At 40.7% G+C, this 27,692-nt stretch overlaps 2 protein-coding genes and 1 long non-coding RNA gene across 8 annotated transcripts; 1 reads left to right on the top strand and 2 right to left on the bottom strand.

Annotated features, from left to right (window-relative positions):
* Positions 1 to 1,626: 1,626 nt before the first annotated feature.
* Positions 1,627 to 27,574, top strand: LOC135500939 (uncharacterized). 2 transcript variants are annotated; one of them, XM_064792642.1, is made up of 12 exons: positions 1,627 to 1,743; positions 3,851 to 3,970; positions 4,709 to 4,810; positions 4,932 to 5,063; positions 5,390 to 5,485; positions 6,127 to 6,276; positions 6,511 to 6,606; positions 6,830 to 6,981; positions 7,241 to 7,339; positions 7,442 to 7,826; positions 8,130 to 8,323; positions 26,550 to 27,573. In XM_064792642.1, the coding sequence occupies exons 2-12, from the start codon at positions 3,887 to 3,889 to the stop codon at positions 26,713 to 26,715; spliced, it is 1,656 nt and encodes a 551-aa protein (XP_064648712.1). In that variant the 5' UTR covers positions 1,627 to 1,743; positions 3,851 to 3,886; the 3' UTR covers positions 26,716 to 27,573. The 2 variants fall into 2 exon arrangements, with proteins under 2 accessions (XP_064648712.1, XP_064648714.1); XM_064792644.1 differs by lacking the exon at positions 1,627 to 1,743 and adding an exon at positions 1,794 to 3,745 and having other exon boundaries at positions 26,550 to 27,574.
* On the bottom strand, positions 9,169 to 16,972 carry LOC135500941 (uncharacterized). 3 transcript variants are annotated; one of them, XR_010449544.1, is made up of 3 exons: positions 16,749 to 16,972; positions 15,109 to 15,251; positions 9,169 to 11,435 (listed from the first exon to the last, which is right to left on the bottom strand). It is a non-coding gene; the product is annotated as an uncharacterized LOC135500941 (long non-coding RNA). The 3 variants fall into 3 exon arrangements; XR_010449543.1 differs by lacking the exon at positions 16,749 to 16,972 and having other exon boundaries at positions 14,248 to 15,945; XR_010449542.1 differs by lacking the exon at positions 16,749 to 16,972 and having other exon boundaries at positions 15,109 to 15,945.
* On the bottom strand, positions 20,620 to 25,614 carry LOC135500940 (neuropeptide FF receptor 2-like). 3 transcript variants are annotated; one of them, XM_064792646.1, is made up of 2 exons: positions 25,534 to 25,614; positions 20,620 to 23,423 (listed from the first exon to the last, which is right to left on the bottom strand). In XM_064792646.1, the coding sequence occupies exon 2, from the start codon at positions 23,350 to 23,352 to the stop codon at positions 22,222 to 22,224; it is 1,131 nt and encodes a 376-aa protein (XP_064648716.1). In that variant the 5' UTR covers positions 23,353 to 23,423; positions 25,534 to 25,614; the 3' UTR covers positions 20,620 to 22,221. The 3 variants fall into 3 exon arrangements, with proteins under 3 accessions (XP_064648716.1, XP_064648715.1, XP_064648717.1); XM_064792645.1 differs by lacking the exon at positions 25,534 to 25,614 and adding an exon at positions 24,853 to 24,952; XM_064792647.1 differs by lacking the exon at positions 25,534 to 25,614 and adding an exon at positions 24,474 to 24,819.
* Positions 27,575 to 27,692: the final 118 nt, after the last annotated feature.

Genomic DNA, 27,692 nt, shown 5'->3' with positions numbered 1-27,692 from the left:
TACCCCCTATTACGGGAATTGCCATTAAATTTTGACCCCCCCCCCCTCATCTCTGGGACGATGTGACAATCAAAGTGAAAGGAGGACACTTTTAATTGACATTCACTGCTCCCAAGTCGGCATGGCCTAGGAGACGCCCCTCCCCTCTTAGACTGGTACCAACTTGTCCCATCAGATGGCATTGGCTCATACTGCGCCTGGTGATTGCACCCCGGATGCAGTGGACCTGCCTCGTCGCCCGGGAGGCAATGTTTTTCCTGACCCTTTCAACAAAGCATTGGCCCGGCCTATATGGAAAAGGTATGCCGGGGGAAGACAGACAGTGGAACAAAATAATGATTCTCTTGCAAGTGGTAGGCTATCTCTAGCCGCAAAGAGCACAGTCTTCGCATTTCTCGAGGGAGGGGATGCATGGGGTGGGGGGGGGGGGGGGGCTCTGAGGGTTTCAACCTGTCGCCACACTTCCCCAGGTCCAGCGCCCGGCCAAGCGTCTTAAACTGCTGCAATATCGTTTGGGCGCCTTAACAAACAAACAAACAAACTAAGTTATAAGTCGGACAGCCACATAACCATCTTGACCTTCAAGCCTTGGATCCATTCCGCCGTCCCGGACTCCGTATGAGGGGAGGTAACGGGTCCGATGAACTCATTCTGAACCATCATAGTTACTCGGTCCGTTACCACCTCTCAAGACCAACACTTCCGTTCCGGAACGACATCAGCGCCTCTAGTGTCAAGATCGTAAATTTGCCATTCTTGATTTTGGCGCCAAACGAATCCAAAAAAAACGCGTTAAAACAATTAAGAATATATCAGCTACAAAAATTCGTTATTAACTAACTGGTGAAGAAACATACACAAATATCTAGGCTAGCAGGTGGAAAATTAAATTATTATTTCACCACAAAGAGCTGCTTCTGTCCGCAGATATGAGACAGCTACCGGGGCTGGGACTATTTCTTTATGGGGCCTTATTGTTCAGCGTCTCCAAGGAATTCTATTTTTAGAGTCAAATGGGGGGGGGGGGGGGTTTGGGGGACTCATCCCCCAATGTACCGGCTAAATATGTCAGAAGGACGGGGTGAGGGGGGGGGGCTCCCCCATGTCAAACAGTTGTGTGAGTTCACTAGAGCTTGCTCTTTACATATTACTGCATTAGGGGCAAGTAAGGACGAGGACATTTCTGTTTTCGACCTCTATGGTAGGCGGGAGGGGACATAAATCAGAATATATCGGCCTATTAATTACATGTACTTGCGCCGCAAAGGCCTCCCGCGAATGATGCGCCGCAACAATGCCCCGCTAAAAACACGCCGCAAAAGAATGCGCCGTAAAAATCTCGCCGCGTGACCCAATTTAAACCAATCAGGAGCCAAGGACGGTTTGGATTTTGCGGCAGAGGTATTTTTGCGGGAGTCTTCTGGACGATTTGCGGGGGGGACTTATGCAAATTTCGCGGGAGACCTTCGCGGCGCACTTCTTTAACCAATCAGAGACATCGTAACTTCGTAAACCCGCCGGAAAATACGATGTCTCTGATTGGGGGACAAAATTGGCGGACAGCGGATTTTCGTGGAATTGTGAGGCGAGCTTGGAACCGGTGTTACATCTAAAGACAACAACAACGTTTAAAACCCAAACAATAACAAACGAAAATTCAATGAAACCCTCCACAAAACACCTGATTTCGTTATGATGCTGTCAAAATTATTCAGTTAGATTTATTTTGTAGAAGAGTCTGAGGTAACATGTTCATTTGATCCCTTTTTGTGAGGAGAAATTGTTCGTGTCCCACGCACACACAAAAGAATAGATTGTGTAGAAGTTGTAGGCCCAGCCCCAGCCCTAGTCGAATGAACCATAGACGTATATTGGCTGAGACAATCGGATTTACTCCATCTTTGAAGTATTTTTTTCTTTTATCGTCTTAAGTTTTAAGACTAGCCCAGCCCCAGGCCCTAGTAGGCTAGGCGTTAGGCCTACATGTTGTAGTTCGTGTATCCCACACACTGACACAGCCTATACACTATAGTATAGGCTATAGCCTAGGGCAGTGTATTCAAACTATCCTGCTGTACAGTACACGTTGTATGTAGGCCGTTCATGTTGTGACTGTATTCGTGGTGATCCATGATGATGGATTCCATGTATGATATATGCATGGGCGCCTTTGGTATTCTCAATAGAGGTTCTTCACGTGACGTCACTGTGACGGTTTGACGGCCACCTGCCAATGCATTTCCTTTAATACGCCGTGACCACGACTGTGACGGCCAATATGGCAGTGCAAAACAATTGGCAACTTCATCATGTGACGTAGGTGAAGAACCTCTATAGACCCTTTGCCAGATACGCTGGTACCACCTAGGGTCAGACCATGGTTCCTTTAAGACTCCAAATAACACAGAGCATAGCTCTCTTAAACGAAGGTTTTTAGAATGCACTCGACCTTGATTTTGGTCAACAATGGGCCCTTCACTTTCTTGATAATTTTCTTTAGTTCTCGATGCAGGTGTACTCGATATTAGCTGTTCGACAACTAAGGCTCAATTCCGGTCAACGCTTTGTTGAACATTCACTTTCTATTTGTTATGATAACTAGAAACATTTTGTTTGTGTTTTTGTTTTGTTTAGTTCAACAAGGCGCTGGAAAGTACGATTTCTGGAGATTACTCTTACATAGTCTCCAAAACGTTAATTGAAAAAATGTGGAAGTTTGGATTTTCTCTGAAATGCTCCTCGCACAGAGGAATACAGCACTGGAAGACTATCCAAATGTGGTCTTGACCAATCGAGGGGTTCTCAAATGACATTTTTTGGGTCCATGCATTTCACCGAGGGAGGGAAGGATGTGTAAAAGACTGGAGTTGAGTCGGGGCAGATATCCTGTGTAGTAGAAGGTCTCTTGCTATAAAAGGTCACGTGCCCCCTGCCCTGGGTGAATGCCAGATCTTTGAATGGCAAGATGTTAAATTTTGAAAATCTGGTCGCTCTATTTTGAAGTATCATGTGATTGAGGTCAATGAGAACAGATGCACTAAAGTGAGAGAGTAAATACTTCTGTGCGTGTTATTTATTTCCCACGCAGTAAACTGGTCATTTTTTTTACCTAAGTCCAGTCGTGCTGAACCCCATCCCCTCTCAAAGACTAAAAAAGAGGAAGCTGCTGCTTCACTGTTTTAACAGGCCTAAGAGACAGTTTTAAAATTCAGACAAACACAATGACAGTGTTAAGTCATTCTCCTGTGACATCCATAAAAAAACTACCAAACTGACACTGTCTGCATTTTCTTTCACCGAGGGGCTGTAATTATGATCATTATGAAAACAAATCACCATTTTCTGAATGAAATATTATAGTGGATGGGCCTTGCCCCAGGTTGGGGCTGTGATGATGAAACCTCAATATTTGAAAAAAGACAAAGTTTGGATGGTAAAAGTGGTGACCTCCTCACCTCCGAAGGAAAAATATTCGTCTTTTTGGCTTCAATCTGTTTTTAGATTCTCCCTTTATCTCTTTAGATCGTTCAGGAAAAATATGCTATTTTGTATTGAACAGTATTTTAGGAGTGACCATAAGATTCTAAGATAAAGTTTGACCTCATAAACTTACTTTTAATTCTCTCACGGGACTGTAAACAAACATTGATAGCTTGCTCATTATGGATATTAGTCCAATCTTTATTGGATTTATTCTGTTTGAAAGCGACTCTTTTTCAAATTGACCATAGTTTTCTGACACCTGGTAGGTCACTTTTTGTAATTTTTTTCAGATGGAATAATAACAAAGTCCAGATCAGTGTTTCAGCAGTAGCAAACAGATAATGTCTACTTTTTTGTTTATATTTAGGATTTTTTGAGCTGGGTATCTGAGCATGATCGGTCCATGATGCTGCACGAACCAGATTCATCCTGTCCACAAAACTGTTCACATCATGGAGTTTGCCAGGGGAACTCCTGCGCATGCCATGTAAGTACAATGGAAACTCTGTTAGCGGACACCTCTCTATTAAGGACAACCTCTCTATTAAGGACAACCTCTCTATTAAGGACACTAGTTTTGGTCCCAAATTGGTTGTTTCCATTCAATTTGACCTCTCTTATCAGGACACCTCTCTATTAAGGACAGCACTTGTCAGTCACGAGGGTGTCCTTAATAGAGAGGTTTTACTGTACATGTATAAGCATTGTTAAAAACAGTATGCAACAGCTCCGCACATGACTGTTAGAGGTCAAGAAACCGGAGATCAATCTCTCACTGTGGGCCCATGCAACATCCCAATACCTTTGTACCTCTGCTGTTGTTCGATATAATGATTTTGATATCAACAGTAATTTAAAGCACAATTTCTTCTCATGAACTTTTGAACATTTTGCTTTCATTATATGGGTCGATCGTGATTTCAAAACCTGCACTGAATAGCTTTATTGCGGAAATGTTTTTAGGATCTGTTTTGAGCGTGTGTGCATGGAGAAACTTGTGTGTACAAATTTCAAAAATGAGTGAGGGTTCCTCTTGCCTGTCCTATTATCAGTCATGTCACCAGTGGACCTAAACAGCAATTGTTCAGAGAAGACCATTGCACGATAGGACTGACTGTTAGTGCTGGCTGACATCAATCTTGCAAGATGGCTGTCTTCGACCTTCAGTGAAGCAAGTGTCTTGTCATTGGAAACTACAATAAATAGCCTTGTTTCCCTTTTGCAGATGCACTATACTGGAGATGCTTGTGATGCAGGCAACCTGAGTTATCTGTGCGTTTTTGGCAGCATTTTCTACGTGGTGGCGCTAGTGTCAATTTGTCAATTGGTAAGTCGCATTTTGGTTTAAACGAAATCATCTGCATTGTGTTTTTTCTCAAGAGAAAATTTGGATTTCCCTGGCAATATTAAACTATAAAATACCACAGAAATATTTTCTTTCATTTCAGTTTTTCTGTATGAGATCTGAGTACGTGAAGAAGCGGTCTTTGAAGGATACGTTTCGAATCACCACCCAAAAGACTCTATATGCACTGACTGCCCTGGCAGCCATCAGTAGAGGAACCTATTTCTATGTTGTGGTAAGTAGGTCCAATATGTGGAGGTAATACAGAAGTAGTGCACCTTCCCGACTCCCCACTCTCACCCTGAGGTGATTCCCTTTCTACGTATTACATCATCAGTTGACATAGGGTTTCCCCGCCTTCCTCAGCGAACTCAGTTGTGAGCTATCAAGGGCGATCGACTGAATATTGCATTTGCTACAAAACTGTAATGATTGGTGGTTTATGGTTGACATTTTCACAGTTTATAAGTTCTCATTTGAAAGTGTATTTGTAAAAATCGCGTGAAAATAAAGAACTGGTGAACATTTCATGGTTAACACTATACTCATCTTGCACTTCAGGACTTTATCCCAGAACCATGGGCCGAGAATCTGTTGTCAGCCTATTACCCATTATTCCTCAGCTGTGTGTCTCTTGTCGTCTGCTTCTGGGCAGAGGTAAGTGAGATAAAATGGGAAAGCTGGCCTTGCCATTATTCTGTGTTCACTCTTTTGAGTGTTGTGTATAGAATACAATAATGGAAGGGCTGCTTTCAGTCATTTGGCCTTAAACTCATTGAAAGGTTAAGTTAAGGTTTGGGTTTATAGTCCAATATCAACTGCGGAAGAGGCGTCATCCTATTTCACACCTTTACCTCATTCTATCCTGAAACCTTTCAGAACAACTCAGATGAGCTGCTCCTTCAGTGCATTCAGTGCATACAACCTGTGCATTTCTGACTGCCACCCACCACATTTATACACCTGGGTGGAAAAAGACTGGACAAAGAGACTTGCCTGAAGTCTCTTGCCAACTGTTAGGTTCAAACTCGGGACCACTATCTTGACCACTGGCCGAGAGTCCAAGCCACAAGTCTACTGTGGCATCCTTGCACACCCCTTGAACACCCAGGTCCCTTGACCCTACTTAAACTATTAAATGGTTTCTTGCAATCTTTTTGGACAATCACGGTCCTGCTGAAAGCCATTTCCATATACAAGTTGACCCAGCCTATCTCTTGCCCAAATTGTCTTTGAGCAAACTTTCACATGAATGAATAGAGTCTGCATGCTCAATTTTCTCCGATTGTTTGTTCCAGAACTTCCACTTATCCGACATTCCCTGCGATAGGCCAAGGTTCCTCACTAAGTCCACTGTCAGTTTCCTTTTCGTCAACTTCATCTTCTACGCCATTTTAACTGCCCAGTTCACCGTCACCAAGATTTACAGTACGCAGCTAATTTACATGGTAAGTCAGCATTGTGAAGAATGCAATCAATTAGACACAACTGCTGATCTCTTGGACGCTGCTGCAAACTAGGCCTATTCTGACATAGCTGTTATTCAGCACTTGCAACCGTTTTTAAGACAGTTATTTTTCACAATTGCCGATATTCCTCCGTCAGAAATGCGCCAGCGGGTATGGGACATCATTGGATTGCACAGATTTGCTTTTTGTTCTCATTTATTTTGTTTGTTGCAGCAATATCTCCTCGACATCTTCAAGGGCTGTTTTGCAGCCTTCATGCTGATTGTCCTCATCTTCTTCCTCATCTATGGCATACAAGTTTACTTCAAGGTGGGTTCAAAATCAAGGATTTGCTGCTTGGAAGTGGGGGAGAAATATCAGATGCAAAACCTACTAACACCACCTCTCTGCTGTGATAGCTCCGACTCTGATTTTGATAATTTGCACTCTCTACAAGTATGTCAGTTTACACAGCTTGATGACGCAACTAGTAGCTAGCTACCAGGGGTGGGTTGTTTAAAGTGCTTTTTTATACTTTTGTTTTCTTCATCAGATTCATGGTAGCTTCCGAGAGTCAGACACCTGCATGATTGACTCCCGCCAGCTGTGGTTATCAAGATGCGGCCTCCTCGCTGAAGCGTTGCTGCAGCTCTCCATTGTGGTCAGACTCTCCCTGGAGGTGGGACAGTTCCTATCCATAGAATAGTGAGTATAGGGGCTGGGCAGTGACGTCATTAGGCATCTATTTCAGACGTCAATCCATGTCCTTGACCTTGCAGATATCACCTACACAGTTTGCCATGCATGGATAACATCACCGCGCTTCGCTACTGCCATTGTTGCACTGACAACAATGTGTTCCACGTTGGTCAATCAAATTTGATGTCAAAAATGGTGCTTTAGCTGTGATGATATGTAGCGTCTCTATGTGTTCAGTCATGTCTAACTTTTGGTGTTCTTTCAGTTTGTCGATAATTGAGCAGAACTCGCTGGATGTTTTGTTCCGTGTCGTTGAATTGGGAGCAGCGTTATGGTTCCCTTGTGTCCTCTGGAACGTCAAAAGGTGAGTCTACAGAGTATCATCGCCACTAACAACATTCATGTTATTCTATTCACATGTTTGTGTTGTTTTATTTATCAATCAATTTAAAAATCTGTATTTCAGGCCTGATCAGCTGTGGATACTAAATCCTAAAACGTTATTATCTCTGAGTGGATTAGACGCCCCCAACGAACGGACACAGTTAATAACAGGCGGGGACCAGACTGCGCAGCGATACAACTCATGTGATAGAGCATCACCTAGCTGCCAGGAATCTAAGTTAGAGGGCGTCAAACCAATAATTCATTACAGCTGTCAAACATTTTCGAATAAGAATTTGGAATGTTGGATTTGTTATGAGGGAGATGAACCGCGCTTTGGTACATTTGTTAAACCGTGCAAATGTCGCGGAGACACAAGTGCCGTCCATCACAAGTGTCTTCAGAAATGGCTGATGGAATCCCAGAATGCACCTGATAAACTTTCTTGTGGCATCTGTAAGGCAAAGGTATGTTTCTGGGAGTGGTTGTGTGGTCTGTGCGATCAGCTGATGGCATCTCAACCTTTACAACCCGATTTCCCTATCCACCTCATCTGGTGTCTCCCTCCTCTTTTATTTAGCACTCATCACACTTGAATCACACTCCAGCAGTCTTGGCTGGCAAGAATCCCAAGTGGACAGGTACTGTAGAGCTCAAGAGCCCTGACAGGCAGTCCACCTGATACAGTCGGTTGTCATCACTGGAAACAAAGAGGCGATGTAACCAGTAAAAAGTTCAAAAGTGTTGACTTTATTTTTATTCCATTGCAGTATAATCTCAAACAGGGTGCCGTGTGGCTCCCAGACGGTATCAAGACAACCCAGTGGCTCTTCGTGACCGTCGCCATTGTCGTCATCATCGGCTTCCCGTTCTTCACGGCATGGGTGTTTAGTGTATGCCACGTGTCCTACGTGCGGGTCATAATGGTCGGCGTCACTATAGTCGTGGAGTATGCCTGTCTAAAGTGAGTCGATTTTTCAGTTAGGTGACTAGCACTCAACGCAGCATTGGTGTGTGAAGTTTGTTGTTACTTTGGAGATATTTCTAAAATGTGTCATTGGAAAGTAACATTCTTTCTGCTCTTTCGTTAATTTGTCTGTTGGGAGAGCTAATTGTTTAGTGTTGTCAGTCAAAATGTCAATTGGTAGTGCTGGTATTTTTTTCATTAATTCGCAATGGGGGCATCAAATAATTGGTGCAGAAGTTATTCTTTATGATGGTTCTGTCTGTTTTTATGTTGTAATGCATTTTTTTTTGGTTCATGGTGGCTCCCCAATGTATTTAATTTGTTGATGCACTTTAACCTATTGGCAACAGATTGCAAGTAGATGTACCGTAATGGCAGAGGTTTGAAGATAGTAATCAATATGATCCTTTGAAATTCTGATCTGATCTTCCAAAATGTTGGAAATGCAGCCATGCTATCTGAATAACTTTGTTGCAGAACGACTACTGACATCCCTTGATTTGGGAGGAAGGGTGTATGGAGGGGGGGGGGCTGCCACCTTTTCTTATACTCCCATTTCCATTACCTGCAAGATGAGAGTGGACGTTGAGTAGTGTCATTGATCTAGTCATCCCCGCCTTGGTTTTAGGTCTCATTCTAAAGTCGAAGCAGTTCAGGGTTGAGTGTGTTGCCCAAGGACACAAAGATGAAACTGTGGTGTTCCTTTTGAAAGTTGAACTCACAACCTCCTGATTACAATCTCGGTGCTCTCACCAATATGCCCCTGTGTGAGGGATATTTGAACACTCAACCTTTTAATTTTTAAGCAGTCCTTATTCACCACAACCCTCTACAACACTGAATCACTCGCGTAAAAATTTATTATCAACTTGAATTAACATGTAAAAAAATGAATTATCATCAAGAGATTAATTTTGATATGAACCCTCCATGCCTCTCAAAGTGTACTGTTTAGTCCTGTTGGCTCCTGTCCTATCCCTAAGCGGGGGCTGCATTTTGCGGGAGACTATAGGCAGGAGCCAGGTAGGTCAGATTAAGTTACACAAAGTCACCAATAGGGGTCTATCCTCTCTCACATTACATTAAAACCATTGGTGCCTGTGCAAGAAATTGATTTATCACTGAATCTAACACATTCGAGTCACCTACATGTATCTCTGCATATAAGTCACTTGAAGATAACTATTTTGACTCCCGGGCTCCTGCCTGTAGTGACCCTTCAAACTTCAGTTGTCGGGTGTTCGGGGTTGTTCACCACAATCGTTTGGGGGAGTTGAATCACACAAAGGGACGCACCTTCATTGTCTAGGTCCCTGGTCTCTAATTTTCTCTTTAGTGAGAGAGAAATAGAGTCGATTTCATTGGGGGCAGGACTCGTTTTTGTTGGTGCACTACCAATTCTGTTGGTATTTTCATGAGTTGAGTTGATATCACCATTCGACTGATTCTGCGATTTTAAAGTGGCAAATACAACTTTGCGAAAAATTGGATTAAAACCGAACAACAGCGCAACGTTAATCCAAGAAAGAGAAAATGAAGAAAGGGTGAAGACATCGCGTAGAAGGAACGCTTTAGGGAAGTAACCTTCGCCCCAGAATATCCTGTATAACATCCCATAATTTCCAAACCCTAATATGCCGAATGATGTCACTAGTATGATCCCGGAGCACGTTGTCATCATGCGCATCTGCTGAGCCGAATTATCCGCCGATTTCTGAACGTGGCGCCAAATCCAGCAAGATATCGTACAATGGAGCACAATCATTACCAATAATGGCACAGCGTACATGAAGAGGAAGTCAATTACGATATGAATCTTAAACATTTCGTGTCGTTCGTCCGTCACTTCGCACATTTGGACTTTCACGTATCTTTTCCCTGTGTTGTGGATCTCCACGACCTTATCATGCATGATAGGCACCCATATTGCGTACAATATTGACACGGTCCAGACAATCACAATTTGAGTATAGGCATCCTTGAATCGGATTCGCTTGTTTGTATATGGGCTGTAGCGATTGAAAGAGTCGATCGCCATCGGCAGGAGAGAAAGTGCGCTTGCCGACGTTGAAACTTTTGTCATGAACATCATTAACTTGCATACTAATGATGTCATGTGACTGTTGGGATAATGACTGACAATAAACATCGGTAGGACGCACACTCCGACAAATAAATGTGCCGCGGCGACTGATATGATGAACATGAATGATGGACTGTTTAAAATTTTGTTGCGGAGGATGGCCCATATTACGAGTGTGTTTCCGATGACGCTTAACATTATGAAAATGATGTCGATTGCGATGAATATTTCCAGCAGGGGACTGTCCAGTTCGTGGGTGTGTTTGGTTTCGTTTATTATTTTGTGATCTTTTACTTCCATTGCAACCTGCATCTGGTATTCCTGGGATGAGCTGCGACAATTTAAGCGGCCTAAAACGTCTGTTCAAATATCCGACCGCTCCATTTGTGTAAAAATCTACTGAAATATTTTGGCAACAATGCTGTTGTGTAGAACGATATACAGTAACCATAAAGGCCTAGTTTCAGCAAATCTGCCTGCATAATAACTCCACTAGGGCAATGTTTATGTCTAATTACCTGAGTCACAAAAAAGTACGGTGAACTCCAATTCTGTTGCCTTTGAGTACCAATAAAGAACACTTCTCCATCCCTGTCCCGATACAAACCAATTTGTTCGCTACTGTTGATTGAACAACATGTCCATGTTGTGTAAATTCATCCAGCATGTTTGATTTTTCTTAAAATGAGGTATCCTGAAATATTGTAAACGCAGCCTGACCTGTATCCATATTTTGTGTTTCATACCAAAAACAACCAACCCGTATTAAATGTATCCAGTTTGAACCCTGAAATAGTATTGATTGAATTCATAAGCAACATGATGGCCACAGCCATTGCTTCAGCAAGTTTTGATCCCGTCAATTTTCCTTAGAGATTGTATATCGTATTTCCTGTAATCTGAAAATGAGTCCATCCGGTGGTTCCACTCTGATACATTGTCTGTGGTAAATTTTGGATCATCGCATACCAGTAACTGGCCTCCCCGATCCCAGTTACAATGTCTATTAACTTTTCACAGCCGTGCCTGCAAAATGGAAAGTGGTTTAGAATTAATTTTAGATAATATGTGTTAATGTGATGATATAAAACTAAGGTTATTCCGTGTCAGATGCTAAGCCCATTTGTGCACATTTGTGACTATGCATGCATGTACACTCTTAAAAATATGGGTTTGTCAGCTTTTGAGAAGCTTTGTTTTTCAGCAAACAAAAATGTGCAGCTATTATGAAGTTTTTTCTGAGAAGTGAAATACCCCTGAACATATTTGAGCTAATGAAAAACCTCAAACAGGTTTTTCATCCCCTGGATCGCCGGGCTGGGATTCTCAGGATGAGGGATCAATTTGCAAAGATATCCAGTGATATCGGCTTAATCAAGTGATGGACGTTACCTTGGGTTACCATGGTAATGGTACGCTCCTCTGACCACTTACACAAGTTAAAATCGAAGAAGATATTCATTAGCCTGGACTGAAGCCAACTTCCCTAATCAATCCTCTGAGGATGAATGGCCACACCTTCGGCTTGAAAAACTCTTTCTTAATGCAAAGTAATTTTTAGATATTTTCCGCTAAAACAAGTGCATTGGAAAAACTCACTGTGTGAATTTGCACTGGATATAAATATCAGATGAAGTAAGATATACAAGTCATAAGAATACCAAGTTTCAGCAAATTTGCATGCATAATGGCTTATGCTATGGCGATGTGTATTACTATTTCCCTGAGCCACCAGTTCATATGATGAACATGAACAGCTGTCTACCCCTTAAATGCCCTTGATTGATGCGAATGTCGTTTGTTTAATGTACCTTAACAGAATTATCAGAGGCATAATCATTTGTTTCCCATCCAATAAATTCACTCTGAAGTGGCACAAATTGTTCTAGAAATCATTTTATACACCATGTTATGGCAAAGTAGCCAATTTAGCTGTCTTCTCCCATGAGAGGTTAACGGTCTAGATGTTGGTGGGGTTTTTTCAAGTAATAGTGGTAGTGCTTTCATTTTCCAGGTTCTGTACCATAACACTTCACAACAACTCACTATTGTAGGTCTCCACAGAAAACACGCTTGGGTATCGTTTGCAGTCGTCATTTCAGCTCAGTTGTAATCTCGACTCGACCTATGAAGGACATAAGACCCTTTGGATTGACTCCCACGCACCTTAAAGGTCTATGCCCATCGTTACAATATGAATTAATTGAATTTGAAAATTTCCAATTGTGTTAATATATACAATGTACTGAATACGAATTTCAGCATTACCATTGTGAGACAGTTAAACAAATACTATTAATACCATTATGCACTACCGCGTTGTGTATAACTGCATTTCTATTTTCCTGGACCACAATTAAATACAAAAAAATCTCGAAATGATTAGGAAAAAGTGTCTGTTTCTAAAAAAAAACATTGTTGATGGGATTTCCTCACCAAATTATCCACCAAACTAACTCAGGTTTTTTGGAACTGTTCAGCAAGTGCTAGAGTCCACATACATCAGTGTAGAAAAGTATCTGGTGAATGAATATGTGACTCGCTTTACCAAAACTAGGCGCTTGTCGCATCTGAACTTGACAGGTTGATACGGACTTGTTGTTCATTTCCCTATTGTAGACCTTTTGTGAAATCTATTACAAACTGATTTGGTTACATTTCACCAAAGGTCTACAATAGGGAAATGAACAACAAGTCCGTATCAACCTGTCAAGTTCAGATGCGACATTAGCGCCTAGTTTTGGTAGAGCGGGTCACATATGTCAATCTTCTGAAAGGAAATATCCTTGAGGAAGGCAAAGACAGATTTTAAGTTGATAATGTACGACCACAAGCCACTCTTTCTGAAACAAAGCATCCTTGATGAGGTTTGATTGACGAGGAATTGCCCATCTAGTTGACAATCGACAAAGACAAAGATGATTGATGATTTGGTAAGTCCGTGAATAAATCATTGCTTTGGAAAGTAATATACCAACCCTGTAAATGAACGCCCAGATTAGAAGAAGCTCAGGTACACTTGTAATGTCCTGAGCAAATAACAAAAACAGTCTCTGTTTCTGAAACAAAATATTCCTTGATGAGATTTTCCAACTTACATCACCCTGCAATGAAAACTCTGATTGACGTTGCTGTTACATCAAGTAAAACTGCTTTTCATTTGTATCGGAAGAAGCTTCATCTCCGGGACTGTTTTCTAACAAAAGCCTGATCGAGCTCTTGGCTCTGCTGGCACTTATCTTGGGTAACATTGTCCGGATCTCATTAATAAACTGCTCTACTCTTTTTAAAACAACAGGGAGAAGCAGCTCTGTTCTTTCCTGTTATTATGCTGGATAGGCACGGCGATCCTTCCCGATTATCGGTTCTTTCCTGGCAGTTTTCTTTTAGGATGAGGCTAGAATATCAAGCTAACATTTAGGTTTTTGGTGATCTGTTTTTTGCCTGTGCAGCATCCCAAAAGAGGGTTCTGCTTTTGATGCCGATATGCATCAAAATGATGTCAAAACGCCCCAAAAAAATGTCATGTCTCTGTCACAACAAAGTCTGTGCCAATCAGTGGGGAGTAGGGCCTGGTTGTTAGAAAGCATGTTGGCTCATAACATCATGTTAGACAGCATGTTTTGCTGACAAATTTGCCTGATTTAGCTAGAATGCTGAGAAGAATAATACTGGCTCATCTAGACCGTCTAAGCAGTTAATAATCTTTGAAAAAAAGCTGTAATTTATTTGCTGATGCAAGTTAAGTGATCTTAAAATCAAAGCCTCTCGTGAAACAAACAAAGCTTTTCAAATTATACAATGTTTAAACATGTTAAAGAAACTGCTCTTTGCTTACCTGAAAGCTTCACCTCAGACCTTTGTTGGTTGCCACTATCAACCTGTCTGGTTACTGATTTAAGTTCAGTGAAGTGACTCGTCCATATGTACTGTATACACCTTTATTTTCGCGGCCCTAAATGTTTGCGAAATATCCTTTTCAGATAATGCATCAATTTATATCTGCAAAATGGTGCATTTTCCAATGATAAAACTACTAAGTTGAAAATGTTCGCACCGCTTAAGTTAACGATTTTACCATACTTACTCTTCATCTCGTAAAAACGGCAAACTTATTAGGTTCACAAATATAACATGGTTTACAGTATCAGGTAGGCCGAATGCAGGTCAGCCTGTGCCTATGTAGTACCTGATCTAGCTGTTTCTCAGGTAGGAAGATGTCAGACCACATGTAACTTGTGACCCACAAAAAACAAAAAGCGTTTACCTTCTTTGTGATTAGACACTGAATTGCAGACAGTGAGATTTACTTCCCTATGAGCTATATGCAGGCCATGAGGATGAAAGTTCCTGTTTAGTGTCGGAAAGGTTTGAAAAGCAATGAGAAATTCCAAAAATTCATTATTGACTTAGGGGCTAGGACTGTAGCATCTGCAGAGAATGATAACGAATGCAAAGAAGAGCAAGATTACTGGGTATCTATTTTCTAATTGTCACCATATGTTGTCTGCCCAATATTGGAAAATCTTCTTTGAAGTTGAAGATGAATTATGGAAAATTAAAAACACCTGGGCACCCCTTCTTTTACAAAGGTGACCGGGCCTTCATTTCTGGACTCCTTAGTTCACCCCTGTGAATATTTGAATGGCATCGGGAAAAAAATGCAGACTTCCTTAAATAGAAAATGTCAAACACCTACCTCAGAAAATGATGGAAACAAACGGCCTCCTCTCTTTGTCAAAGACAAGGTCGCCTTTGACAGATTTGTCCATATTCTATCAAGGTATTTATGGATGGAGTGGTATTGAAGAGCCTGAATTGTAGATTTCCATTACCTGAGTTCTGGAAAAATTGTCAAAAATCACTTGAGAAGTGAAGTGAAGTAAACAAACTGCTTCCATTTTCAGCGAAGCCAAAGACCTTTCATCAAATGTTTGTCCATAAATTTGTGAAAGTCGATGAATCCTTGTCCTTGAATTCTGATAGGTGATCTATCGTTATTGACAGGTCACAAAGAGTGATTTATTCACCTTGTTCATGCAGTATCAAATTTCCTCAATATTCAAATCAATTTCGAATTAGTCCCTTTATTCCCACCTTTGTTCTGAAGTCATAATGGTCAAACATGAGAAACAATGTAAACGAACAGTCTCAGAGCTTTAAAGTGGTACACTGTTTGTAATTACTGGTGGTCCAGGAGAATAGGAATGCATGCTGTTGTGTACACAATGCTGTAGTGCAGTTATTAAGCATCTAAATATACTCAGTCCTTGATGTATTTGTACATCTGTCTACATAATGGCATTGTTGACGTTTATATCCGGTGCGTATTTACACAATTTCAAGTTTTCAACTTCAATCACAAATTTCAAATATTTGACGAAAGACGTAGTCCTTTAAGATTGTATCCAACTTAGTTTGGCCGCAACCTTTAATTATCCTAAAAATACCCGAAATTCTCTGGTCGAAAGTTTGTCATCCAAGCAAAATCGTCAAGTGTAGTCTTTCGAGTTTTCTAGCTCTTAGTTCACTATCCAAGCAAAAAGGTCATCAAAATTCTGGTTTTAATGATGCTCCAAGAGAATGACAGCTAGCGCAGTGCCTTCGCGGACGTCAGTTATTGAGTTATCTGCTACATGTATGTCCCAAGGTCTCTAGCTCTCAAATGGTTGCCAGCAAACTTGTGCGCGGAACTTATGGGTGATTGAAGGAAGCTGGGGTTGTTCCCATCTCTCGGATCTGCCAATCAGAATTGTCTGCATGAAACACAAATATGTTCTTCCTCATTGGAAGTCTTGTTCTTCCTCATTGTTCGGAAGTCATGTGAAGACAATTATGAAATCAAAAACCCATATAATTCCTTTTTGCATCCTATAGTTAATATTAGTCATTCGTATGCTTTTCTCCTCGTACACGCGTTCTGACCCTGGATTAAACTGATGGTTATCTGCGGGTTGACACGGTCAAATCCTCCTGCCTAATCAAAACGACTCCGACATCTTTACGAGGCTTTCAGAAAACAGTCACCTCATCTAAAAGGTGTTCACATTGGCTGAAAGATGCACCTGCTGAGTTTCTTGAACATGATCTTGTATGAAGCATTCATCCTCCCCTTAGTGATCAGAGAAAAAAGTGCTTGGCGATTATTGGAACATAACTTACAGTGTAAGTTGAGAAACTTACAGTGGAGAGCTGTTCATATTTATTTGAAATGGGTTTTGAGACAATAGATGGTACACCAATTTATCATTGAACGGTGTCAGAAAACAGCTGGGAATCCCACTGGAAGTGGAAGCGTGTGGGTCTATTCAGGGCATAAGCTCAGAATGAAATTCTCACCTGCTTCCTTGGGTCTTTGAATTTGGAATCAAGTTGATACTTGTGTCCTTATATCGGAATTCCGAATCAAGATGATATTTGTGTAGAAATCTATTCAATTGTTTCTCAACTCTTGACATATCCATTGAAAATGTTCAGCCACATGTCAGTAGGTCCACCATTTCATTGATATGTTTTACAGCGCAGGCATCCTTCGGTCATACATTTATTCAGCTGCTGCATTTCACTGGATACGATCCAATCCAACTGCTGTTGGAATGGATCTATTGGAAAAACTGTCGATAATTGTCAGTCAGCTGTCTGGACCTGCAGGTGATCCATTAACTCGTCAAAATGTTCTAGCGCCAAATAGTGTGGAAATGACAAATTCATCATGATCAGACAACAAATAATGTTTTGAGAATATAAACATTGGCGCTGTGACAATGATTCTTTGTCAGAACTATACATTTGAAACTCACACGAAAGGCTCAAGTAGAGTAGGCCCTCTCTATTAAGGACACCCTTGGGACTGGCAAGTGCTGTCCTTTATAGAAAGGTGTTTTGATTAGAGAGATCAATGGTAACAACCAATTTGGGACCAAAAGTAGTGTCCATGATGGAGAGGTTGTCCTAAATAGAGAGGTGTCCTCTATGGGAGGTTACTGGGCATCTCTCGAAAAAATGTATTTAACTTTTTCTGTCAGCAAACCACCATGAAGGGGTATAAGTTATCTGTTTGCCGATTGCCGATTGCCGATTACCTTATACATCAGAACTCACCTGAGAAATGCGATACTTTTATAAGAATACATTTGCTGCAGGACAAGACTTTTCCATTCAGTAGACAAAAAGTACATTTGGCTTGATGTGCCGTGAATGCGATTTCTGATTCATTACTGTTTCTGCCTTTTTTTTCTGTGGTGCATATTACTCTGTCCTCTGGGAGGGGGTTTAGCATGTATAGTCAGGAAAGGATCCTTGGCGGACCAATTGTACGTCGGTCACGAGTCGAATGGCCTGTTTTACAGCAGTTGGTGCTGTGAATTGAAAACCCTTCATTAAAATTACAGAGTATGCGAAGATGAGGGCTTTTCTGAGGGATGTTTCAACAACTAACCATTGAATTGGCACCCAAATTTGTGTCACCTACATATGCCAAAGCCAAGGAAACACTGACAAATAAGGTTCTGTCCAAATTTGATATATCATCAAAATCAAGTTGTGTACTACATGTAATTAGAAACGAAAATAGAACACGTGTCAAAAGAATAAAAATACTCATCAAGTTTTCAGCATTTGGAAAAGGTTTTAAAGTACATGCACATTTATCACTTACCGATGAAATGCTAACGTGAACATCCACTGAAACTTCAGTGCCTGGTCCTGATATGAGTGCCTTGTTTACGAGCAAGAAGGTAATTAAGTCTCTTGCACAGAAGCCAACACCCATCCTGGAGCTATAAATAATCGTATGCTACTTTGAAAAAGAATTTCGCCTCCGGTACTTGGTCATTGATGATATGCCATGTTAGATTATTGATTGCCTAGCTAGAAGTATGATCTTGTAGATGAAGCATCTTGTATCTGGTGTCTATGCCAGGGCGGGTTAAGGTCCCACCAAGTGAGAAACATGAGTAGCTTGCGTGGACTCAACCTCTCTCCGAAGTCGGATTCACTAGGCCTATAAACCCAACTGGCGCCTAGCCGTAGTGTCATGCATAAACGCTCATCCCGCCTTGGAGGAGGATTACTCCCTGGAGAAAATCATCTCCAAGTGCTGAGCGAATGCTGAAGAAGAAGAAGAAATAAAACGGACAACTGTAAACCACATGATGAGAAATGAAAAAATGAAATGCAGATCAATTCCCATTGCAGATTCTGGTCGGCAGACACTATTGATTCCACTTCCAGTTCGGGTCAAGTGTCTCAAATGCATTGATTCTGACCTAACTGGTCTATTATTAGCTAAAGAAGAAGCGATCATTTGTCATGCTGTCTGCAACGTGCAAGATTCTAGCAATTATTTCCAGCAATTGCACACTTTTTCTCCATTCATCACTTCCATTAGGATTACGGATGCCTCTCTGATTGGTAGGCTCAAGAGATTTTTTCCAGAGGGGTTAATCTTGTAACATCTTGGTCTTTGTCCGCTAGAATCGATTTCTCCTCTCGAGCCACAGGCTGTACAATGAAGCGTCGCAAAGGCATTGATGCTGAACTAACTGCTGTACCATTAACCATGGTAATGATGACCATACATCATCCGCAATCTCTTCTGATAATCTCGCAATTACTGTGAAAGCAGAAATATTTGCGGCCATTTTCATTGTGGTATTTCATTGTGGATTCTGAAATTGCATCTACCTTGGAGTTAGCGTTTTGACAAATTGCTATCAAACACAGCTAATTTTTACGATTATCTGTAGCCATGACAAGTGCTAAAAAAGCCTCGCAATGATTTCCGGGCTTTCAGTACCGGTAATTGCTATTGTTGAGTGTTCATAGCTACCTGGAGTGTATCATCCTTAGGGATGAAGATTGTTCTGTCAGACGTTTAGACATGTTAGAGGCAATGAGCATTGTTTTAGAGTATTGTTTTGTTTCATTTTTGGGAAATCTAGGTTAAGAATATCCAAGGCAGTCCAAAATATTCTACCAGTTCGGGTTTTGGTAGAGAAGGCTGATCTGTGCACCAATAGCAAGAGTCTCACCTTATAAAACTTCTCTAAAGGATACCCTTGGGTCTGACAAGTGTTGTCCTTAATAGAGATATGTCCTGATTAGAGGTCAAGTTGAATGGGATGCACTAACTTTGCATCAAAACTAGTAGAGAGGTGGCGGTAATAGAGAGGTGTCCTCTAAGGGAGGTTCCATTGCATGTTGCAGTCCTTTTGTTTACGACGACCTCCCGAATAAATGATGTGCTCGTGCAGCATATAATTTTCTGATGACTGATTTAAACAAGCGACATCAATCAATCACCTGCCCATTACTTTGTTAGCCTTTGTGTAGCTGCAGTGAAACGACAGATTAGTCGAGCGGCAAATGACAACGTGATCAAAATTATACCAATCACGATTCGTGTAACGAGTTGAAATGATATATAATTTTAGCTGGTCCGTGCTTTTGTAGTCCATTTGTCGGTTGTTGGTAAGTGTTTACCGGCAAAGGGCGTTGAGTATAAAACCAAAAATATAAAAGCTCATCGCCTTATATGTTTATGATTAAAAAATCGCAGGGAATTTCATTGCAAATTGGTTATTATTTCAAGTGGCTTTATTCGGTCGGTGTTAAAATATGCACTTGTCCGCTGATACTTCAAAGAACTGGGCCATTAAAAAGTGATCTTCCCGTCAGTATAACAGGGTCTCCCTATAAGCGCATGTACACAATATTAATGGTGTCGACCACATCTGTTTGTTTTCCACTTAAAATGTAACTGGGAGTTGATGGTTTGTCAATGTTGGTTTTTGGTTCCATGCCATGTGATTGTCTCGGATGAGGTTATCGACTATTTGAAGTGCTTGCCTTTCAATTATTAAGGGTCACACCATTTTTAGGTGGTCTAGGAAAAAAAGAAATGCAGTTGTACGTAATGCCATAGTGCAGTTATCATGCACACAACTCCGCAGAAACTCGGTACTGAAGTATTCGTATATCTGTAGACCCAAGGCATTGTTGAAATTTTTATTCAGTACGCATTGATGTAATTGGAAATTTTCAAATTCAATTATGAATTTCAAATTTTTTTAACAAACGGCGTACGCCTTTAAAGGACTATAGCTACTGCTACAAGTACTGAGAAATGCAATCTGGCAACAGTTGGAACTATTTTAAGTACCAAATTGTTCGTATTCTAACGAGCAAGTGTACATGAAAATCTAAGAGTAAGAAGTGTACTAACAATTTTTTGTGTTTTATGTATGATTGGTTTATTATTTGAAAATTAAACACAGCATTTCATTTGATAATATGGCATTTCTAACAGTGTAAAGTAAGTCTGGCTGGGTCGTCATTGGGCACTAATACAGGCTGTCTGGATGGAGGAATAGTTTATATCACGATTGACCCAGAGGCCAACATTCGCAAAATTTACCCTATATCAAAATCCTGTTAAACATGACGTTGCCTTGACATCCATGCATCTCATATGCAGTTGCTAATAACTTTGTAGTGGGGGTGTGCCAAATCCAATACATTTTTTATTCTTGTGGCAAAGATTTCTTAGAATATCATGCTATCAAATATCATACACCGGTAACGCAAGTATTATTAAGTGTTTTTAGTAGGTTGTACAAATAATATATAAGGTCTTGGTTTTAGCCTCGACTGAACTCACAAACATCGCTAACACTTTAGTGAACATTTGGTAAAAAAATAACCTGTTTATATTTTCCGAGAAACAGTGATAAAACAATTCACTGGCTTAAGCTGGCCGAAACCCGCTAGAGATCAAACTTCATTAAGAAGAACTTTTTCCAAACAGAACAACTAAACGCCTGGAATTAACTTCCTTGTGACACTTTTCTAGCACCATCCATCCTGGCTAAATCACAGCTAGACTTTTCTTCGTTGCTGGGTTTCTACAGGGAGACTGTAGGCAGAAGCAAGGTGGGCAAGATAAAGTTATACTAGGTTGTCAATAGGGGTCTCTTCTATGTCACAGTATGATACGTCAAAACTATTCAGTCATGTAGGAGAGATTTATTCATGACTTAATCAAATACAACCAAGTTGCCAAACTGTGCATAATTATTCACCTTAGGACAACAGGTTGACCACCTAGCTCCTGCCAATACTCCCCCTTTAAAGGGCAGGATGCTGAAATTTGAGATTAAGATTGCTTAAGAAATTGTTGTGTTTTTCCTTGTGTTAATCTTGCTACAGTCCCACACCTCAGACCACAACAACACAGACAGACCGCAACAACATCTAATATTAATGAGCATACCATCTGTCGATACGTATAGTTCACAATGCATGGTTAACAACATTGAACAGTGATATATGAAAGTATAGAGAACTGTTGCTCAAAGCCCGCTATCTATTAACGATTGTCTGGTGGTTACTATCACCATTAACTTTGCATCACGCTAAGTATGCTCTAGCTCTGGTAAACAACTGGTTTCCTGGTAAACAACTTCTTTGATGCAACATGTAGGGTAGTGTTGTCTGTTGATTAGTTCACCCTTTAACTCTTTGACGGCCATGGTTGTTAATGTACGTTTTGAAATATCAAATGTTGACAACCAGGTGTCCCTAATAGAAAGACGAATGGAGGTTTGTAAAAATCATGACCCCGCCCTTGATATACATTTTGAAAAGGCAACACTTGACTGCCAGTTTGTTTTCGTCAAAAAGCCAAAATCATGAACCCCTCAGTCCCAGACAAAGTAAGCCTTTCTCTTAGGTTTCAAATTAATTTTGATGTACCCCAAAAAGTGGTTTTATCTTCCGTTCTGACTTCAAGCCTTGATCAAGTGGCTTTGTCCTAAACTTGGGTTTCAATCCTTGCAATATTTTCCTGATTTTTATCCATATTTTTCTGTATTTCTGCAATATTTTCCTGATTTTTACCCATATTTGTCTGTATTTCTGCAATATTTTCGAGACTTCCTGATGTGCCGTTCTTCAACTCCTTCATCTCCGAAATCTGCTCCTGTGTGCTGTTGACCTTACGATGAAGTAGCGCATCCCGGAACGGTTTATTGAAAAGTATCAAAAGTACGACGTTTAGCCAGCTTTGGGTGTAAGCGAATAAAGCCGAGACGGATTGCCACAAATGAATATTCACAAAGTGACCTGGTCCCCAGTTGGTATACATCATGATACCGTAGTTGCCAAGGCTGCAGAACACGAATGCTGTTAGGAATAACACGCCAGCTTTTGTTACGGCTGCGCGACCCTTTGCGTTTATTTCGTGCACCTTTTTTTTCGCCAGGCCCTTCCACTGCCACCAGAAGATGTGGATGTACATCGAAGCAAGTATGATGACCGGTATAATGTACATGATTAGCATATCGATGATTAAGAACATTTTGTGAGCTTTGGACTGTCTGGTTGGGAAGTCGCACATATTTGTCGACCAGAATTGCGACGGATTGTTTGCCTTTGGGAAAACCTTTTCGACCATTTCGTAGACTAACGGAAAAAATAAGGCATATGCAATCGAAATAGTCCAAACAATTGCTAACTGGATGAGAGCATTTGAATATGTTAAATTCTTCTTCCTGTTGAAGCGGCTGTTTTTCAAAAAGCTGTCAACAGTTAACGGGATCAAGGACAATATGCTTGCATTACTCGCTATTTTCGACAAATACATAATCACCTTACATATCGGCGTGGTCATGTACTTTTCCGGAAAGTGGCTGATGATAAACATTGGTAAGATGAAGAATCCGACCAATAGGTGGCCGAGAACTACAGAGAGGACAAACAAAAACGAGGGTGTGCGTAAAGTCTTCGCCTTTGCTGTTGTGATTAGCACGGATAAATTTCCCACAATGCAAAGGATGATGAAGCAGACGTCAATCCCAATGAGAATTGCAACTGTCGGTGAAGGGATAAAGATTTCGTCAATCGACATGTTCGATGTTGTCGTAGACATTGAATAGTACTCCATTTTTCTCGCCGTTATTCACCACAATATCGGTTCAGCCGCTATAACAGATGATTTGCTGGCTGCGGGTCACTCTGAAAAATTAGATACAAAATGTTTGTGGAACAAGCACACTTGGCATATTTTCAGGGCTGTATCTAGTGGGGAGTGGCAGGGTGGCATCTGCCCCTCATCCCCCACCCCCTCTGTGCCAAAAGTTAAATATGGCCGTGCTAGTGATCTAATGAAGTGGGGGAGGATGTAACTTTGATACCTTCATACTTAATTGCTTTTGGTTGGATATATATCAAATAGGCAATTACCAAATGAAATGTGCTGGTGCATATCATCAGCATCCTAGAGCTGATTTGTGTTTTTTAATGCACTTTCAAACCTGGCTAATGAAAATAAGGTTGCATTAGTTGCCATAGCTATTGTAGTAAAACATACATCAGTTGTGGTTTTATTGTTGACATCAGATTACTAACTGCTTAGTTTCAAATTCATTTGAGAGCAATGTCATGATTTTATTGGCCAACAATTAAAATGGTAGAAAACAAACATTACAGAGTGGATGCTGTTTTCTGGAAAAACAAGTTGAAATTTATTACCGTGAATAATAAAACGGTGAGAGAGCAGGGGGGGAAGGCTGATCCGAGCCATGCCGGGGCAGGGGGCAGCCGTACAGCAAGCAAACACTAATTGAGGAAACAGTCACCATGAAATGGCGATGATGGAACAATGCCACAAATCCCCAAGGGAACAGTCCATGGATATTGACATTTCATTTCAAACATTCTGTGACACTGCAATAACTTAATTTTCCCAAGTGGCTGACAAATTATCCTTAGTGTTTATTTTGGCAGCGTGTTGTTTGCTTGAGGGTCAATACACACATTAATACCTGGGGATGATAAGATGTTTACTTGGCACTGACAACGAAATGTATGTGTAAGTTCTAATATACCGTGTGCGTAGATTGGCGTAGATTGGGGGGGGGGGGTTAGAGTGGGAACAACCCCCCCCCAAAGCCACCCAAAAAATATATTTTGGCCCGAAGATTTCAAGTGTCATCTTGTTCAACAGCCTCAAAACACATGACAGTCATTCTGCTGCTGTATCCAACTAAGGAAAGTTTTCCTGACCTGGTATAGTGCTCCTATTGCAAGATGAAGTAATATGATATCCATACACATTTTGTTTGCAAAGTTTTCCCCGGCCTTGTATCGTGCATCTGTTGCAAGATGATCATAACAAGATATCCATACACATTTTGTTTGCAAAGTTTTCCTTCGATCTTAACACAAGCCTTGTTATTTTTGCATCTGTTGAGTTGAGCAAGCTGTAGTGCAAATTCACTGAAACATTGCATCAATGTTTGCAATTTCGAAATAAAATACATAGTACACCATTGATATAAAAAAAGATATGCCTCTCCATGTACATTTTAATAGGCCTACATGATTTTTTAAAATAGCAAGATATATGTCAAACATAAATTCAAAACGATTTAGTATAGCTTACCGTCTTTGAAAACATCAAATTTGAACAATTTGTGATTCCCTGTGTAAAATTTAAACAGCTATATTCACTGCTGGTAATTGAAGAAGAATGCTTTATCTGGAGTTCCATGCAGCCTTGCAGCGCTCACAATCCGATGTGTCGAGTGTTGTTAATGGCTCAGTACGTGAAAGGCTCAATTGTGCAGCTGTGCCATATTTCAGTATTCATATTTGAAAAGCGTTCTGTTGACTATGAAATATCTCTACAAATAAGATATTTTTCCTTTACATGTTTGACAACGAGGCTTCTGTCTAGTTTCACGGTCATTTAGTGAATGACGATGGATGGAACTTGGGGACACACTGTCGTAAAAGTGTGTTAAAGGGACAACTTGGGTGAGGGATTCATAGGATTGGGTTGAGCAGGGAGGAGGATTTCGCTGTCAGTACATCATAGTTTGTTGTATCCTTATAACAGTTACATTTGCCTTTGGCGGGTTTGCATTAGCCTGTTGTCCCTAATAGAGAGTTCCGCCATAGAGCCCGAGAGTTTTGTGGTCAGGGTGGTGTCCTTCGGCCAGTATTCGGCCTCTGTATTCACTTCATGTAAACAATGAACCATGTTATTTTAAAGGGGCAGGCAAACCATGGGATGTCATGAATTTTCATCCCAATTATGGCATCCGACAGAACCATCACTTACCGTTGTAGTACAGAATCTGTATCCATCACCAAACACTGTCAAAGTCACACACACAAAGCTGTCCAATTTTAATGCTCAGAGTATGTTGACTAGTGAGCTGCCTGCTTGTGAAATTTATTGGCAATCAGCTTGGTAATGTCAGCCTCGGCAATTGGTGTTTAGTTATCACAGCATCAACAATAAATAAGTGGGTCGGGATCTCAGACTCACACTGGTGGCGAGTTTTAAAGCAGACCTGTAGGGAGCTTCTATGAGAATGTCCGTTATCTCTTTAAGCATGAGAGTGTCTGTTATCTCTTTAAGCATGAGAGTGTCCGTTATCTCTTTACGCAGGGGAGTGTCCATTATCTCCTTAAGCATGAGTGTCTGTTATCTCTTTAAGCATGAGAGTGTCCGTTATCTCTTTAAGCATGAGAGTGTCCGTTATCTTTTTATGCAGGAGAGTGTCCATTATCTCCTTAAGCATGAGTGTCTGTTATCTCTTTAAGCATGAGAGTGTCCGTTATCTCTTTATGCAGGAGAGTGTCCATTATCTCCTTAAGCATGAGTGTCTCTTATCTCTTTAAGCATGAGAGTGTCCGTTATCTGTTTATGCAGGAGAGTGTCCATTATCTCCTTAAGCATGAGTGTCTGTTATCTCTTTAAGCATGAGAGTGTCCGTTATCTGTTTATGCAGGAGAGTGTCCATTATCTCCTTAAGCATGAGTGTCTGTTATCTCTTTAAGCATGAGAGTGTCCGTTATCTCTTTATGCAGGAGAGTGTCCATTATCTCCTTAAGCATGAGTGTCTCTTATCTCTTTAAGCATGAGAGTGTCCGTTATCTCTTTATGCAGGAGAGTGTCCATTATCTCTTTAAGCATGAGTGTCTGTTATCTCTTTAAGCATGAGAGTGTCCGTTATCTCTTTATGCAGGAGAGTGTCCATTATCTCCGTAAGCATGAGTGTCTCTTATCTCTTTAAGCATGATTTATGTTTAATTGAAACTAATTAATCAGCTTACTCTATATCGCTTCAGATTTCTTGGTATCACATTCATCGGAGCATACCGCCGTGCCAAGATAGCCGCCATGCAGATTCTCGGGAGGAAGCCAGAAAACTCAGACCAGCATCGGGCAGAGACAGTTTCAGAACAACAGCCAGGAGTTGCCACACAAATTCAAGTCGATGTGCACAGGACTTAATGGAGCTTGCTTTGGGAAAGATGCTTACCTCACATGTACCTAGGTGTTTTTGAAATATTAGTGAGCAACTCCAGATAAGATCTTGCTCAATTTCATCATGATCTCTGTATTTAAATGTGTGAGTGCAGCTGCTCTCCAGTTGTTGTAAAATGTAAGTAAGGGGAGCGGAAAATGTGTACTAGTCTGTTTGAAATAGAAATAATTTTGTGATAGACAGCCCAGTAAATGAATGGATTTGAATTTCGTTCAAGGCGTACACCGTTCTTAATAACTGGTGTCCAAGAAAATAGAAACGCCCTATACCGTAATGTTGTAATGCAGTATCATGCATACGATTAAGCTGAAACTTGGTATTTGTAGAATTTGTATATCTTTCTGCTGAAATTTATATTTGGTATGTATGCACATAATTTGAAATTTTCCAAATTTCAAACTACCGACTTCTGAGTGAAACCTATGTAGATTAAACTTACGCACTTGACAATGCAAAGTCAGATTACTTATGGTACAAGTATACAATTACTGAAGTGATCTCTTTTTGTGATAATTTTCATATTTATGCATTGGATTATGATAATATTTGATTAAGGAATCTAACGTATTCTAGTCCTGCCGCATCCATATTCTTGGTTTAAATTGCAGGCACACATTTCTATGGATTTGTGGATAGTTTCTCAGGACAATCATGACAATAGATATATATGAATTTAGTGATATAAGTTTTGTGGTCGTTGTGAGACATGAAATGAGGCGAGTTATTGTAAACATGTACTCTGTTTGATAAATAAAATGGTTTTTCTATATCTGTGTTCCTATGTCCTTCATCAACATCCATTTTGAGTACCGGACTTGTATTTGATGTCTTGGGTTATTTTCTCGGTAACATATTTTTGATGTCGTCCAGTCCAACCGAGATGTATCCTCCCTCATCAAAAGACTATCTATATACAATCTATATCCTCCAATCTCTCTGCAAG

The sequence above is a fragment of the Lineus longissimus genome, chromosome 17 (assembly GCF_910592395.1).
Source record: "Lineus longissimus chromosome 17, tnLinLong1.2, whole genome shotgun sequence".
Taxonomy (NCBI): Eukaryota; Metazoa; Nemertea; class Pilidiophora; order Heteronemertea; family Lineidae; genus Lineus; species Lineus longissimus.
The sequence above is the reverse complement of the archived record's forward strand: the minus strand, read 5'-3'. Positions and strand labels throughout refer to the sequence as shown.